Source organism: Glycine soja, chromosome 16, assembly GCF_004193775.1.
Source record: "Glycine soja cultivar W05 chromosome 16, ASM419377v2, whole genome shotgun sequence".
NCBI lineage: Eukaryota > Viridiplantae > Streptophyta > Magnoliopsida > Fabales > Fabaceae > Glycine > Glycine soja.
The window spans coordinates 7,721,981-7,740,190 of record NC_041017.1 but is presented as its reverse complement, the minus strand read 5'-3'; the positions used below and the strand labels follow the sequence as shown (position 1 = coordinate 7,740,190).

The 18,210-nt window shown below is 33.8% G+C and overlaps 1 protein-coding gene across 1 annotated transcript; it reads right to left on the bottom strand.

The window, feature by feature from the left end:
- Window positions 1-2,166: 2,166 nt before the first annotated feature.
- On the bottom strand, window positions 2,167-12,505 carry LOC114389357 (AP-4 complex subunit epsilon-like). The gene is made up of 10 exons (XM_028350010.1): window positions 11,419-12,505; window positions 10,564-10,779; window positions 10,340-10,450; window positions 8,933-9,130; window positions 8,703-8,834; window positions 8,540-8,596; window positions 8,325-8,441; window positions 7,124-7,201; window positions 6,248-6,391; window positions 2,167-3,815 (listed from the first exon to the last, which is right to left on the bottom strand). Exons 1-10 carry the CDS (start codon window positions 12,205-12,207, stop codon window positions 2,712-2,714), a joined length of 2,946 nt encoding a protein of 981 aa, XP_028205811.1. The 5' UTR covers window positions 12,208-12,505; the 3' UTR covers window positions 2,167-2,711.
- Window positions 12,506-18,210: the final 5,705 nt, after the last annotated feature.

The window sequence follows — 18,210 nt, the reverse complement described above, 5'->3', positions numbered from 1 at the left end:
ATGGTTTTGTTTGTTGTTCATGGTGTTTGAGGAGCAAAGGACTCACCCCTACAATCAACAACTTTCAGGTTTAGGAGATGTCGAGGTAGTCGCGCCCTCTACGAGCTTGGTGTAGTAGGTAGACAAAAAGAGTGTAGTTGTGTCGGGGTACATGCACATCGCTTTACACGTGTCACACTCTAGTGCACATGGTGCCGATAAATAGACCAGATGTCACGCCCAACACCATCGATCACTTTCGATACTACTACACTCCTTAGGGATTTACGTCTTGCAGCAACTAGAGTGGTTTGAAGACATCAATTTTTATCTAGGCATGGAAGTGTCTCATGATGCTCAAGAATTCATAGTGACCCAGTGACATTTGATGCGAGAGGCAATGTCTTGAGTTGGAGATTTGAGTTAGTACGTCCCGTATAGTTCATTGAAGATCAGGGAAATCACATTGATATGTCACCCGAGGAGGAGGAAGAGTACCGCGAGCTTCTACGAGACTTAGAGCCTTCATCTGAGGAGGAGGATTAATTACCTTCTTCTGTCTATACCTTAGGCATAATTCAGTACTTTTAGTTGGATAGTGACCTGCTTTGATCTTAGATCCATTTTTATATTTTGATGTATTTTGAGGGGCGGGATATTCGCTATAAATGTATTTTTTTTATGTAGCAAATGTATATCGATCGTTTCACTACTTTTACACTTTGGACTATATCCAAATTTCTTCTACCATGATACTGTTTTTTGTTTTATTTAAATACAAAGACTTCGTATTATAAATCTATGTTCATTTATCTATGAATTTAATTGCGACATAAAAACTTAAAGCTTTCCAAGCAAAGTGTTTATTTTATTTTATCTTATTTATAAATAGAAAAAAAAAGTGAAGAGATATTTTGTCAACTTAGAAACAAAAATTAAAAGTTAATGATACATATTACACAATATTTATTATTTAAATAGTTGTTGAAGCAAAATTTTGAAAAAAGAATTTAAGATATTATATCACCACAACGAAGCCACCATGGACCTTGACATCTCTAGCAGGCGTGTGAGAGTATCATGACGTCCAGGAGAACGCATGCGTACCACATGGGCGGAGATGAGTTCACAAATATGCAAGATCAACCTAAGGATAATCCAACTAAAGCTTAAACTTTAGGTCCACCAACAAAAATAATTATTTAGTATTAGTTTTTATAAAACAAAGAAGCCATATATATTGGCAAGAAATTCATGTATATTGGCAAAAAAAAAAAGGCCTATTATATCACTATGCCATTTAAAATAAAATTTCTCGTTGGACCATTCTTGCAAATATGTGAACAATGGGAATCGAGATTGTCAACAAGTAGAGCAGCATGACATACGGTGTTTCCCTTCGAATGTGAGTAAAAGTAGAGTGCCAACAACAAGCACGACCTTGATGGTGGAGGGTTCCTTACGAACATGGATGAAAATCCTAATATCGTTGTCTTCCTTTATCTTTTATTGGATGTTACATTTTTTTTATTTTCTCGATCTGGGAATAGAACTTTTTAGCCATTTCCTTGAATGCTTATCTGATTTGGAATTTCTCAATCATTGATTTTATTCACTTGATTACGCTAAACAATAACAGATTTATATCTTAAACAAAGAAAATTATGTTTTATTAAAAAAATTGATAACAATAATTTATACCTAATTATAATCTTTGTTAACTATGATTTTATTTATCTTTAAAATACTGTCAAATTTAAAACATGAAAAGAAAATGAAAAAAAAAAACAATTCAAACTCGTTTTCTACACCGATTTTGACCATTTTTGGTTGGCAACTCGCTGATTCTAAAATCCTCCAATTTTTTAGAATTAATGGACCCGGTTAAATCAGCAGGTCTGGTCCGATTTTAAGAACCATGACTTTTACACCCAAAAATAATTTAATGTCCAGATTTTTGGCCATCAATATGTAATTACATAATCTAACATTAAAACTCGTTCTTAGAGTGAAATTGTTCTCATGTCGTCACACAGAAAAGCGCTCATGTTCCCACGTAACATCATATAATAGCAAAACTGGGAATTCTGGGATAGCATAAACACCCGAAACATCTGCAAGATATTGAAATAGTGAGCTAAGGGCAACCGAAGAATGAAACAACCCACCATGCACACAGTGGTCTTCTACAAAGGAATAGATGAACTTACCCTTATTTATTACTAAAATTTTCACGTATACAAATGTCATACATCAAACTGATTTTGACCGCATTATCAAGCTTCTCAATGTTTTAAAAACCATTATATTGACAGATGGATAAATGCACAAAATTGTGACCAAAAAACAAAAGTACAGCTTTGGTATAACAAGGATGGCCTGGAACTTCCAATGAAAGTATAAAATGCAATGACCGAGCACAACAGCACCTTTCCTTCAGAGTCTAGAGTGGACAAAAAAACCCGGATGCAAGGAGGAAATCCTCGTGCATTCAATTTCTACAAAAGCTATTCTGCACCTAGAACAAATCTTTACCTGGTTTAGACATTCCTGGTAATGGAATCACCCCATTCTGGGTGGCTGAAATCATCCATGCCTACTCACAATTCATATTATTCAATTTTGCATATATCAGATGATACCCAACTGTTTCTGGAAACTCCAACGAGCAGTAAGTCGCAAGGTAATCTATCCTCAAATGTTATGATTTAGAATTTGTCCTTTAAATCAGACTAGCCAAGCAAGTCACTGAACAAGTTGGGGTTCTGACCTGAGGGTGTCACACCCATCTGCCTGACTTTTGCATCCTTTTGCAAAGAATCTTTAACATTTGGACCCTTTACAGACTGTGACAAAGGCGTCGCTGTTGTTTCTCCAGTAGTACCTCTGGCAGCTGCATTTGACAACTCTGATAAAAGATTCACATTATCTCCAGTCACAGGGATAGAATAGCCACCACTTTCGGTCTCTCTACTTGCTGGAGTCTCTGCATACAGTGCCATGATATCTGGTGCATTCGTAACAGCGGCACCACTGTGATTTGTTGTAGAACTAAGGTTTGGGTCAAGAAGTCCTTCCAGTTGCTTGAATGGGTCCACAGAGGGAGGTGCAACAGTGACAGTTGGTTCACCCAAGTCAAGCAAATCTGGCGGAGGAGATTGTTGATTAGTTTTCTCCCGAGCTACTTCACTGGGTACAGCTGCAGCTTTCGATTCCTGAGTTCTGTCTGCAGCACTAGTACTAGCCTTAGGAACCTTATTGCTAGTTGATGATCTTTTATCAGTTTTAGTTGAACCACCAAACAATTTATCTGCAAGTTTTTGCTTTTCGGGAGAAATTTCAATTCGTTGCTTTCTAGTATCATAATTATCACGTGCTTTTGAATTTACAGCAGTTGCAACATCCATCTGAGTCACCCCATTCACTGAGTTTTGGGAAGTAGAAGTTGAGGAAGATGATGTTGGGGATGAATAAGTTGGCCTACCCCATTTCTTCTGAACACCATCAAGCTTCAGCTTAAGTCCTGAGGATCCAGTCTCTGATGCTCCCACTGATGACATTGGGTGAGTCTCCATAGAATATAATGGCTCAGGTACTGGAACAAGGTCTGTTGAGGATGAAAGTGAAACTGGAGCAACTTTTGATGGCATTGGAGGCTTTGGAACTTCATATGCCTCAAATCTCAGACCATGTTGTGCAGATTCATGTTGATCCTGGCTTCTGAAGTTGCTCACATTCACTGTTCCATTGCGCTCATCCTCTGGAATGTAGGGTAGAGCACCCCTTTCCAGAGACTGCTGAACATATTGATTGAGGAAAGCAAGATTCTTATCAACCTGCATAGAAGATTCAACACAATAATCTTAGGTCAGAAAAAAAGGTTCATATGGTGATATGCATTGTTCCAAAGCACATTATTACATTATAGTGAAAATAGAATATGTATATGTTACAAATTTAAAAAGTTTAACATGTTAACAACTCAATGGTCAAAAAATGTTTCTGGAAAAGACATTAATTGAGAAATCCATGACCAACAAAGTTTAAAACAGACAAAAATAAAGATTTGGGCAGAAGAGATTCCATTATCTGAATTTTTGTTAGGGATCAGAAATAGTAGTTAGGAATAATCGGATTTCAGATGAGGGAATGCTTGTAATTTTCAATAACAAGTTAATACAGAGGGAAATTAATCTAACTGCCACAGAGCTGAGCTCCTACAGAGAGGCTAAAGCCCTCTGTCCATAACAGAATTCCAAAATCCAAGATGCCTTTCTCTCTCCTCAACACTCCTATAAGATAAATAATGGTAAAGTTGTTGGTACTGATGATATTCCTATTGAAGTTTGGAAATGTATAGGAAAAAAGAATATCATTTGAATCACTATGCTATTTGATGGGATTTCGTAATCCAAGAAAATACTAGAGATGAGTAGAGGAGGAAAACTTTGATTTCAAAGTATAAGAACAAAGGAGGTATTCAGAATTGTGTACATTACAAAGGGATAAACTTATGAGTCACACCATGAAATTAGGAAAACTGAGATTGGGGATTAAGAAAAGAGACTAGGACTGCAGAGAATCAATTTGGTCTTCCACGAACAGGCTAAACACATTGATATAGATTGTCACTTTATCAGAGAAAAGGTACTCTTGGGAGAAATCACCACTGACTTCATCAACTCTAATGACCGATTGGCAGATATGGTCACTAAATCCCTCAAAGGCTCATGTGTACTTTTGTTACAAATTTGGTTTATATGATATATATGCTCCATTGAGGGGGTGTTAAATATATGCTTTTAATATATGCATTAATGCAAATATGGAAATGTGTAAAGTTTCCATTGCTAGAAATTTGGGATTGACTTTATTCTTTATCCTTAATTACATCCTCCTATCTTGATTATAAATAAATATTAGATGTGTGGGTATTACACATCTAAATAGGGAAACTATTTATTAATCTTCATGGGTTCGAGAGCCTAGAAAATATACTACGCAGACAATTAAGAAAAGAAAGGAGCCTAAAGTGGTAAACTTCTAAGAAAGATTCGGGTGCAACTTAAACCTTTTGAGGAAAAAAGAAAATGGTCCAAGACAATATGAATCAGAATCAGAATTTAAAAATAATTGTGAGGAATTGAAGAGAAGAGGGATATGCCTCACTAAATGACAAGGGAGAAAAAAAAAAGCATGTTAGGGTTGGGAAGGGGATTAGGTTTTTCATGTTTGTCTTAATTTTCCATTATTTTGTTGTTACTTGAACTTGATGCATTTTTTACTTCTAGTGAACTTATGTTATGAGACATGTGATATTTGCCTATAAAGTTTAAGAATTGTGATATTTTTAGTTTAGCAATTACTGAAATCGTAACTTTGTCCAAGCCTGAATGCTGAAATATGATATCTTAAAGAGATCTTTCTTGACCACACATTTTTCTATGCACTAAATACCAAAAAAGTGAGTAAAGCATTATATATGAACACAGGAAAAGTATTATAATACAAAACAACCAAATGTTTTCCCACCTAGATGAAGTCAGCTACATCAATCGAATAACTCTATCATAAATCATATTTACAAACTACAAACCTTTAAATCCTTAATGGTTTCTCCTATATTTTTCTCACTTTCTCTCTACCTCTAGCAATTGGGATACCCTCCAGCTGATCTACTCTTCTAAACAATCGTGTTTATAAACAAAGAAAGAATACAAGCATTCTTCTCACGATTTCCAGAGCGTGAGATCTCTCCCCAAAACCAAATTTTCACTATAAACTGAATGTCCCCAGTCTTCTCTTACTGTCTATTTATTTTGCTCATTCTATTAGAAGCATAACTAACAATTACTCCTCCAACTAACAGAACCAGCCCATAGGACTAGCCTAAAACATTCATTTCTAATCCTATCTTGTCTAGTTCATCCACTCATCCAATATTCACATCTCTGATATGCTGAGTTTATTCTCTTATTGACGCTTTACCACCCAACATTAACTCCCTTTCAACATTGGATGCCGTACAATTTTGCCTTCAACTTGAGTTGTACCTTCTATCACAAATAACACTTGAAACACTTCTTCCATTTCATTTTTCCTACTTGAATCCTATGTTTACATTTCCCTCTATTTCTTTGTCATTTTCTATGAGACACATGGTACTTAAACTGTGACTTGAAGTATGGTATGGTCTTCAATTTTCACTTCTAAGAAAAATACTATAATCTTAAAATAATATAAGAATGGGAAAAACATTAACAATAACCTCAATATCTTCACCACTTGCATCTTGGGGCATTATTGTTTCAACAGCTTGGGCATCCAAACCAATAAGAGCTTGCAATTCATATGCACGTTGCTGCAAATCAGTGGAGTGGGATGCTAATAGTTCTTCAATAAAAGATAGACACTGCATGTAGACAAGAAAAAGTTACTCATTGCCAGGCACTGTATCAGTCAAATATCAGCATCACATTGTATTGTATGTAAAGAAAGTAGGATTCTTTCATTAACAGTCTAGCCACATGAAAAATGACATTAGATAATAATCATACGCATAATACAATGGAAAATAAATATTTAATTATGGAGCATTTAGTGGAGGATTTTATTGACAACTTTTTCACAAAAAAAAAAAAAAAAACAAGGTTCAAAATTAAAAACATATAACTCAATAAAAAAGCACTTCCAATAAATTTATAAATATGCGGTGCGTGTTTAGATTATCTTATTTTTTTTGTTCAAAACAACTTATAATAAAAAATGCTACTAAGAGCATTTGAGGAAAAAAAATTCCCAAAGAAATTAGCAAAACCAAACATGCTATTAATCTTCATATTTCTCAGTGTAAATATTTTGTTAAATTATCAAGCAAACTGAACTTTGAAACTTCATGGATTATAATAGCCATGTAAATAACAACATTTATGCAGTTGTCAACATTTTGGAAGTCAGAAGAATTCATCAAACACAATATTGTCAGAGCAATTCATTTGTATGATGACAAAGATGTACATACATTACAAAACATAGTCAAAGGTTAGATGTACAACATTTAAAATTTTAAATATTCACTTCCATCACAGAAAGCCCATGATACAGATGAGACACAGAACTTTAACCTTATTCTTTCAGCAATTACCTCAGATAGCAAATCTACTTTCCTCCCAGCTGCTATTTCAAATGCATAAATTTTTGTTAATGCTGAAACCGCATATGCCTTCAAATCAAGCAATAAGTTAGTACCAATTCAAAAATGTTCAGACAGGAAGATTGAATAAATTGGTATATTAGACCAGAACAAAGGGTTAAGGCCAAAGAAGGGTTATGCAACTAACAAGATGAACATCAATAATTTAATGATATAGCAGAAGTCATGAAGAAAATGTATCATCAGCATTCAACAATCAAAACAAAAATGTAAAATCAAGGATTGGTCGTACTATATTGTGCTCCCAATGTTGTAACATCTAACACCAATTGCAACACCATTACACCCTTGACTCAGAATCAAGAATACAAAAATGAGACAAGGCAAGAGGAATGCTAGCAACACAATATTATTGGTTCATTATCTAAATAGTCAATCATAGTGTGTTAAAAGGGTGTATTGCTAGCATTCTTCAATATACAATATCATTACATCAATCAGATTTCATTCCAAAAGCATTATAATTTATTTGTTCTAAAAGATCCACACATTTATACAGAAAAGAAACAAATGGGATCTCTCCAATGAAATCAATATAGCAGTGTAACTGCTAGAATATACCAAGCAATATAGCTTATTCCATGCTCGGCCAATTCAATCAGAAAGAGGATAATGCTTGTCCAAGCATGTATTTTTAGCAATGTAACTGCTAGAATAATACCAATCAATATAGCTTATTCCATGCTCAGCCAATTCAATCAGAAAGGGGATAATGCCTGTCCGAGCGTGTATTTTTAATGTTAAATAGTTATCCCAATTTACATGCCAAACTATTAACACTAATCAAATTGCACATCTGGACAAGAATAAGCTATCAAAGAAGTAAACTGAAGTAGTTGATTCTTGAGAATGTGTATCAGTTGAAGTGAAGAGAGACAGGAGTGAGCAAAAGATTGAAAATCCTGACAAAAACTTCTCAACAAAACTGGAATGAATCTATTGGCTATACTTACATGGAAATTTAGATTATGCCTCAAAATTAGTCCAGTTATGCCTAATTTCAAATTGGTAGCAAGTTAACTTGATATTGATGTCAATATCAAAGGGTATCATTACTTTTCCCCTCTCTCCTTATCAGTAAAAAGTTGGATTTCACTAATACAAAACAAAATAATTGGAATTAGATAAATACCTTAACAGTTTCATCATTTGAATATGCCTCTGCAACATCACATAGCTTCCCAGTGATATACGAAGCAGAATATTTTCCATCAGCAGTGCCATATTCCCCAAGAACCCAACAGATTACCTGTAATCAGTACTACGAATTATGCTAAAAGACAGATCTGGCTTCTTGAAAAGTAAAACAAGTGGGGAAATATAAAACATAAAAGGGATAGAAAGTACTTGAAGAAATGCTGACGGAAGCTTTGGCTCCCCAATAATTCGCAAATATGACTCAACCTACATCTCAGAAAACAGCTTCAGTTCAGTAACATGTGTATGCACATGACCAATTCTGTAGTGGACATGTACAAAATAAACTGGTGCAATTATCAAAATAACATACAGCAGATGATCTCAACTGACTATATGCAGCATTGTCATCCTCTTCAAATCCTTCACCAATCAATCGCATTAAATTATGTGCCACCTTAATATTCACAAGATCTCCAGCATGCTCAAAGACTTTATTCATGGTCTGCAAAATCAAAGAACAAGGTATTATTGGTTATCAATGAATGTTTGCAAAAAATAACTAATTCAAAATCAAGAACATAAAAGCAACAACACCATTACCTGTATAAACCAATAATTACTAGGAGCAAATTGCTCTGCAAGTTCGACACATCGAGATGCTATATAGGTTTTATAATGATCATCACTTATGCTAATCATGTAATCAATCATTCTGTCAACAATCACTTCCACATTGGAAGACTTGGTCATTTTGTAGAGTAGTTCAAAAGTTTTTCGCTTCAGAGAATCATCAGGGTCCTGCACCATACAAATTGAATTTTAATGTGAAGTTCTGAACTGCATAGTTTGGGACAAACTTAAAATATTGAAATATATTCCAGAAGCTCACAATTTGTGTGTGTCATTCTAAAGAGTAAAGACAAATTGAGATTAATTACTAGTTCTCAAAAGCAAGATACAATTGCAAAATTTTCATAAATCAAACCAAAGAAAGGGAAATCTGGCTGAGTTTCACATACAATTGTGAGTAAACACTGAGTGGAACCATCTAACAGATTAAAATTTGGTAGGAAAAATAGATAAACAGACAGATACAGGGGCAACAGTTAATGACAAACACAAGGTGGATCCATTTAATAGATTAAAATTAGGCTGATTCTCACAGTCAATCCAGGTAGATACACATGACAAGCATTATTGCATGACTGCATTTATGGGAAAGATTAATTTCCCAAATATAACAGCTTATTTTCCAAAAAGCTCCTTTAGAAAGCTGGTAGAAATAAGCTATTATTTCTCCAAAATAAGTTGAACAAAACATGCCCATAATTTATTGTCTGACTAAGTATGTTGCCAAATTTTTCTTAATGCCATTTTTTCAGTCTAACCACATCCCTACACATCCAGATAAATTAATTCCATTCTCTTGCTGAATTTGTTAGCAAGAGGATAACATAAAGAATTTATAAGACAAGACACTAATGGGCAATGGACAACAGTCTCCGATACTAGTCTAAAAAAAAAACCTTCATACCCATAGAACAGAAACTGCAAAATTGTTAAGGGCAGGTACGTTTTAGATAACATATGTTAATTAATTCCATAATTTGTTGAATGTGTAAGTTCAATGCTGAAGCAATCAGCGGACCAGACAAGGTCAACATTACATATAACAATTCAAAATGCTTATCTCTTTCAGAGATGCAAGAACCATTAGTACATGACTATATACATGACATAACATGTTCTTTGCATTAGCACGTGCTTTATTTATTTTGTCACAAAAGATAGGTATTCATCATCCTCATAACAGAGATATTTACTGTTCTTTTTCATATAAATGATAAATTATGGCATACATTAAATGAAAAACATACTTCTAATCAATAAGTAATTAACATAAAGGGGAACAAACATACAATAATTTATAAAGACCAAAATCGAAACCTGGCTATGCAAAACCCATCCATCTTAACTCTTAAGCATTCAAGACAAAGAGATCCTCACCTCTAAGCAGTCAATGACAGCCAGTTGATGCTGTTCTGCAACATGTGGACTTATCTTTATCAGCCGACCAAGCGCATCAATGCCCATGTACTTGAGATTATGGCTGTCACTCTGCCCACATAACATCAACACACATGTAACACAACATAGCCCAGCACAATTAACAAGCACAGTATGCACAAACGTCAAACACAATTCACTTCCACCAACACCAAAAAACAAACCTTCAAAAACTTTGCATTGACATCTGCAGCCGCTTCTAACAACTTAGCATTGGGATATATGGAAGAGACACAGCATATGCACCCATAAAGAATAGCATTCCCTATATTACTCGACGAATCGCCCTTCCTAATTATTTCCCCAATTACTGTATACATCTGCTCACTAGCCTGCTTGTCGCCACTCCCCAACAACGCAAGTATTTTCAGCAACTTAATCTGCACATTGTCTCAAATCAGAAGGCAATTCAACAACACAGGTGTTTTCAGCAACTTAGACCCTGTTTGGATAAACTTCTCCATAAGCACTTGAAGGAGAAGAAAATACAAAGGTAAGATGATGAACTGAGTTCCTCCCACAGGCTTTAATCAACTCTACATTTGGCTTAAAATTTTGAAAGTACTTTTGCAGATTCTAATGCATAATAACCAATTCCAATACACCGAGAAACAAGAAAAAAAAAAAAAAAGTGCTGCTTCCAGACTAAAAGTACTTTTGGGTTCTCCCAACTTTAATCCAAACATGAACTTATGTTTGGGTGCACTTATGTTTGAATTAAAGTTTGGAAAATACTTTCGTGAATTCCAATGCACCAAATGAAGAAGGGAAAAAATTGTAGCTTCCAGAGTAAAAGTAGTACTTTTGGATTCAAACATGCACTTACACACTTACTTAACTGTTGCAAGAAAATATCTCATTTAACTTGTCCACAAGATGAAATGCATAAGTTAATTGTAGCTTATGGGAAAGACCTAATATTCAATTTTAACTTCCTACTTTCTTCTACTATATAAGTAATTATGTAAAAGTTCATTCAAATCAGCACATTTTCTCTCAGATCAATCACCAAAACAGACCTGAATGAACGGCGCCGGCATCTGGTGATAGTCATAGCTCTTAGGCAACCTGTGTTCCGCGACCTGTTTAAGAATGCTAACAAAGCTAACAACAAGGTCCTTATAAGGGCTAGGATCAACCGCAATTAGGTCGAAGAGAGGGCACAATGTAGCACCCATAACCCCAGGGTCATTATCACACAACTTCTTCCGAAAATTCGAGATCAAATGCGAAACGGAGGACGGGGACTTATGATGAAAGCGGTGCAGCGCCATGACGGCCTTCTTCCTCACGGCATCCTTGGGGTGGGCGAGGAGGTCGACGACGGAGGGCAGGACGGCGGGGATGGTCTCCTCGCTGATGAGGCGGCAGACGGCGTTGAGCGCGGCGCAAACGACGAGGTAGTTGTCGGATTTCAAGTCTTTTTGGATGGTGTTGACAATGAGGATGATGAGGTCGTCGTCGTCGTTTAAGAGGAGCGTGACGGCGAGGTAGCCGGTGCGTTTGAGGAGGAGGCTATCGTCGTGCGTCATCTTGACGGCGTGGATGTGACCGAACGATGCGTCGTGGCCGAGCATCTCCACGTAGAGGAGGCGGATGATGTACTCCTTCATCTTGCGCTTTGGTATGTCAGGCTCAGCGATGCGGCGTTTTAGGGTTTCGATCTCGCGCAGCACGATGCGGTCCTCCTCGGCCTTTGAGCGTGATTCGCCGATGGACTTCACGAGCTCGAGAAATTCCTTCGATTGCCCAAACCCGCCCTGCGATCCCATCGCGAGTTCGCGACCGATCGTCTTCAATTGCTCCATTTTGGTTTTAGTTTCGGTGATTGGTGGGATCGGGATCGGGGATTTGGATCGAGAGTGGTGAGGGGGAAAAGCGAAGTTTGGGTTTTTGGGAACTGTGTGAGAAATTGATTGAAGAAGAAGGAGAGAGGTTAGACGGCGTCGTGTTGGTCGGAGAACCAGTGAAAGTGTGGAGGGAGACACCAAAAACAGTTGCTTCCTTCCTTCCCTGACTCGGTCGGCTGCTGGTGAAACCGAGATCAAACAATTTTATTCGAAAAAGAAACTGGTGTTGATGTACGATGAGTTTTATTGATGTTTGGCTTTTTACGAGGATAAGAAAAATACAATTATAAATAGTAATGATGTGGGGGTAAATTCATCTTTAAAATATAAAAAAAAATAAATTTATGATATTATTTTACTAATAAATTATAATATTTAAAGATTAATTTGATAATCAATTATATTTTTAGAAGATTAATTTAACATTTAATGGAAAGGTTTATATAATTGTCATTAAATTTGTTGATATATCATATTTTTAGGAACAAATTTGGTTGTTTATCCAAAATATAACAATGAGTTAATTTATTTTTATTTTTTTGTGTTGTTGTTAATCATGGAAATTATATTTATTTTTTTAAAACAAATTATCATTATAAAAGAGTAATTTCACTAAATAATTCTATTAATAAATAAATATTTAAAAATGAGACATAAAATCTATTCTCAATTGTAAGTTATTTTAAATTAAATAAACAATTTTATAGTTTTCAACTTATCAAAAAATTATTTAATATTTAATGCATATGGTGATAATGATTCCGATAAAGACATTCATAAATAATTATAATTGTGCCATATAATGATTTATAAGATTAAATAGATTTCGTAATAATGTTATATATATAAAAGTCATTTTTTATAATAATTTTGATAAGAAACAAAGATTGAAATAATAAAGGTTTTGAGAAGAAATGGATATTGAAAAAAGTTAACAGTTTAGAAAAATATAATAAAGTAAAGAAACAACAATTCATTAAAAGTGAGAATAAATAAATACACGATGACCCCTTCTGAACCAATAGTTAATATTGATGTGCGACGTCTTTCGATGCTTGAGGAATTACGCAATAATGATTCAATCTACCTAAAAATGATTGTCACATATCTTATTTATAAATTTCACTAACGGTTGAATTCTATGATTTTGACACGTAAAAAAAATAATATTCTTAAATACACATATCTAATGTTACTTGATGACTTCATACACCTAGTATTCCAAAATTCGAAACGATCTTGTTTCTAAGCGCTTTCAAATTACACACATGTTTTAATAAGGTTGTTGAAAACGTCAATTTCTATCAAAATGAATTCTTTCGATGACGAATTCAACTTCTCAAAATTTACTTCAAATGTTGATCATTCTTTAACACACTCTTCATTTTCCTCATAAACAAGTTCATAAAAATTATTAAGTTTCATAACTTAGACAAATTTTACATAACAAAGATAACAAATGCCCCCCAAAAATAGTGTGTTCGACTACAATCTTTCTAGAACATAGTATTTTTCAATTATTTTGAGGTTATTTTAATATGTTGCCAAATCAAAGCATAGCATATCATTAAATGTCCTTGAGAACACAATCCAATCATGGTCATGATTATCTCTATTACGACTATAATCGACTTTCTATTAATGTGTGAGGCTAATATCATCATTAATTCAAAAGTACATTTAATTATTCAAATTTTGAATTTTATTTTATCTTTGAAACCTTATATATATAAACCAAACCTTTCCTTTTAGCTCTTACTACTACTCTTTGCCATCCCTAACTCATAAGCTTCCCTTTTCTGCACTTAAGTATCTTCTTTCAATCCTTCTTCATCCTCATCAATGGTTGTCTCTCCACAATGCAACGTCTCCACCGATCAAGACACTTCTGCTAACACTAAGAGAAGCACACCATTGCCAACACCACCAGTGACAATGATAACAACGAATAAGGGTCTTAAGTTGATTATCATTCCAGGGCATGAAGAACTATGAAGCTATTAGCAATTGATTTCCTACCTATGATAATGAACACCTTATAATTCACAAAGAAAATATTAGGAGTGACTTTCTGAAGAAAACAAAAAGTGGAATTTTTAGAGCTTCGCCTCCTAAAGACAGGAAAATATTTTTTAGTTGGTTTGCTCATATCGAAGCCAAAAAAATCCCAACACTAGAAAAACATAGGCATCCATGACTTGATTCAACTAAGTAAATATGGTATTGTTAGTTTAGATATGCCTATGTTAATAACCTTTTTTTTGTTTTGAAATTGAAGCTTGCATGCTTTGGAGCTTCCCTATGGTCTAGTTACTTTAACCTTAATTGACATAGCTAGGATTACTGGCCTCAAACCTTTGGGTAAAGCCTATGTTTTAGGTTTAATTGAAGATTAAATTGAAAGAAGCGAAGTAGATATAGACTTTAGTGCTAAGTCTTATGGTGCTTTTACCAAAAAGAATGCAAAAGACACTAAAGAAGATGAAGAACATATAGCATTTCTAAGGCAAATTTACTTTACAGGGTTTCTTTTAGAAACAATTTACGCAATGGGGTCTCATTTATAACAAATTACAGAGGGGGTTTGTTTCTTACGTGGGTACCGCCATTGACACTGGCGGGAAGCTTGAACCGCCAGTGCCAATGGCAGGATAGTGGGTACCGCCAGTCGCAGCAACGGGACAGGTAAGGGGTAAAACGTGTACATAGTGTACCGCCATTTCTCCTGGCGGGACATGCCTACGTGGGCAGTCCTGTCTTTGGAGCTGGCGGGATAGGGGCATATGATTCTCTCTCTCCTGTTACGTTATTACGTTTGCAGATTGGAAGCTGATTTATTAGTTCTTGTTAGTCTTTGTTTTCCCAAAATGTGGAAGCAGGAAAAGGCAAACAAATGACGAAAAAGGTGAGGCTCATTATCTTTTTCATGGTTTAGCTTTTTATTTAGAAGACTGAAAACATTTTTGTGGGAATCAAACTAAAAAATTATTCTGTTCAAACATAGAAGATGGAAAATAGAAAAAACTCTTTCATGCACAAATTAAACAATTTTTTTCTCAATTTTTTTATCTTTTTGTTTTAAATTGTTTTATAATTTTACACACATTTTTTATTCTTCTTTCTATACAACTATACAAAAAGAGAACAATACTAATTTTCTTATCTTTTATTTCTTTCTTATCATACAATTTGAAAAAAAAATCATTTATATATTTTCTATTCCTTTTCCTTCCTTATTTTTCTCTTCTTACACTTTTTTTTTCCATAAATCAAACATACAGTTTTCTATATAATAATAATAATTTTAAACCACTCCACGTGGACAGGTTTGATGGGACTGAAGCTTGGAGAGTGATGGTGAATGATGAGACTCAAGCCTGATCTGATGCAGCTAGGGTTCACATGCACCTGAATTTTTTTTTTTATGCAGGGCTAGGGAGGAGAATAGGGCACTGTTTGCATAGGAAAATCAGAAATCACATGCATGCATGGCAGCTTAAAGAGCTAGGCATCTAGGAGGTGACCATACAGAGTTACTTTAATAATGGTGTATAAATTTGCTACGTAGCTTTTTGCTAAAAAATTTCTTTAAATAGAGCAAACTTCAATCATTCTTTGCACTTACATAAATTTGAGACTGAAGAGAGTATTGTGAAAGAGGAAGAAAGAGTTTTGAAGTTTGATTCTATAGTAAGGATGTTTTATATTTATTTAATTAAAGTTTTCTTTCATTTTGTTTATTTATGATGTACAAATTTTTTATTTTGAAGTAACAAATATTATGGTTAGAATGAAATTTGAAGCTCAAATTTAAGTGTATTAATTTTGTTAATTACATTTTAAATTTAAAAAATATTAGTAGTAATTATTTGTAAGCCTTTTTGTTAATGGTTTTTGCGTCTAAAGTATTATTTGACATATAATTTAATTTAAGACAAAAAATAATTACATGCTATTTCTTAAGTATTTTGTGGTGTGTTCTGAGTACGAAGTTTTATTTTACTTGTAATAAAATTTAGTATAGGTTAACAAAAAGAAATTGTAATTTTAATTATAAAAACAATAACAAAAATATTACCAATTTTAAAAGTCCTGTCATTTAAATTTACTAACATGGGAATAACAATTTTTCGTTACTATATTTATTAGTAATTTATTGATTTTTTATAATCTTAAAAGAAGTTTACTTGGATTTTTAGATTATTTTATACTAGATCAGTTCTAATACTTGTCAAGTTTTTGAAAAATAATAGGTGAATATTTTATGTCTCCAAGCAATCACTAGTGCAGAAAATTAAAAAATATAGTTGAATTAATTCTTTAACAGTCACTAATTTTGTATCTCTTTGTTTTTATCACATATATCATATTAGTTATTATACTTGAATTGTATATATTTCTTTTATCTCCTTGTCTCACTAAGTTTCAAATTAGTTGTTCACCGAGTATTTTTTGCCTTACATATACGTGCATGTAATTTAATTAATTAACCATTGAGACTATTAAGTGGAGATGGAGGAAAAATTACGCCCTTATTTGTCTGTCTCCTCCACTCCTATATATAGACAATATACTTTCCTACTAATTTTCTCATATGTATATATATGATATATCCTTCATTACCGAATATATGTCATTTGAGTTAAGTAAAGTAAGTTGTTCTCGTTAATTAGTACTGAAAAACGACTTCGAAGATACAAATATTGGGGTGCCTAGGCGTGTTGGCCATGTGCCGTCTGAAATTTTTTTAAGTGTAATCCTTTCATTTATAACCCTTCCATTTTGTGTCTGTCTGGAATTTTTTTGAAGTTGAGGAATTTTTCATAAATTATTTAATTAGAGTACTTTTTTTTAGAATAAAGTATGAATGTGTAGTTTAAGTTTAATAGAGGAAGCAAATAAATATTTTATATTTAATTGAAGTAATGATTTTATTTGTTAGACTAATATTTGAAGCTAAAGTTTAAGTGAATTAATTTTTTTAATTAGAATTTTTATTATAAAATTAGTATGAGTAATTATTTATTTTAAAACTACTATTGTTATGATTAATTATTTTTAATTTTGATGATGTAGGTATATCATGAATTCAATTATTACAGTGTTGTATTTCAACGGAAGAGTATATGAAGATAATGATGGTGTAATATTTGAAGGCAGTAAAAAGGCCATTCAGATTAAACGCGGAATTAGTTTCAATGCTTTGAAAAAAAAATTGGAGATAAGGTAAAGTTAGAAAATAATGAAATTATTTCTACTATAAGTTGTAGATTTTTAGTTTCAGGAAAATATGTTGCGTTGCAAATTTGTGATGACGAAGATGTTGAAACTATGATCGAAAGTTTTCAACAACAACAACAAATGTCAGTTTTGGAATTGTACGTAGAAAAGGATGTTGCAGGTGGTTCGATGTTTCATGCTGCAAATTTTGTTACGTCATGTGGACGTAATGTATCTCATCATGAGTCGGAACTGCCAAGAAATATAAGCAATTTACATGATGATGAAGATGATGATGATGATGATTACCTTGCATCTAACTCATACGTTGAAGAGTCTTTCGATGAAGATGATAGTGATGATGGAATATCTGATACAGACGATGAAGTCACTGACATCGTTGAACCAGTTTCAATTGTTCACCCAAGCGAAGGTAAATGTTTGTGAAATACAAAATTAGTTGAATACATCTATCTTTTTATGAGAATTGTATTTAATGGTAACTAAATAGGAGTAGTTTGTTGACATGATTTTTTTTTAAATTATTAGGTGTACCACAAATTCAAAATCCATTTTGGAATGATGCTATGCATTATAATAATATCAATTGGAGTCATCCGGACAAGGAGGACATTTGTGGTCTGGACATGCCAACGACTTTTAATGTTGGACAAGAATTATATGTTGGCATGGATTTTGACAGTAAAGATGCGGTCAAAAATGCACTGAAATAATATGTGA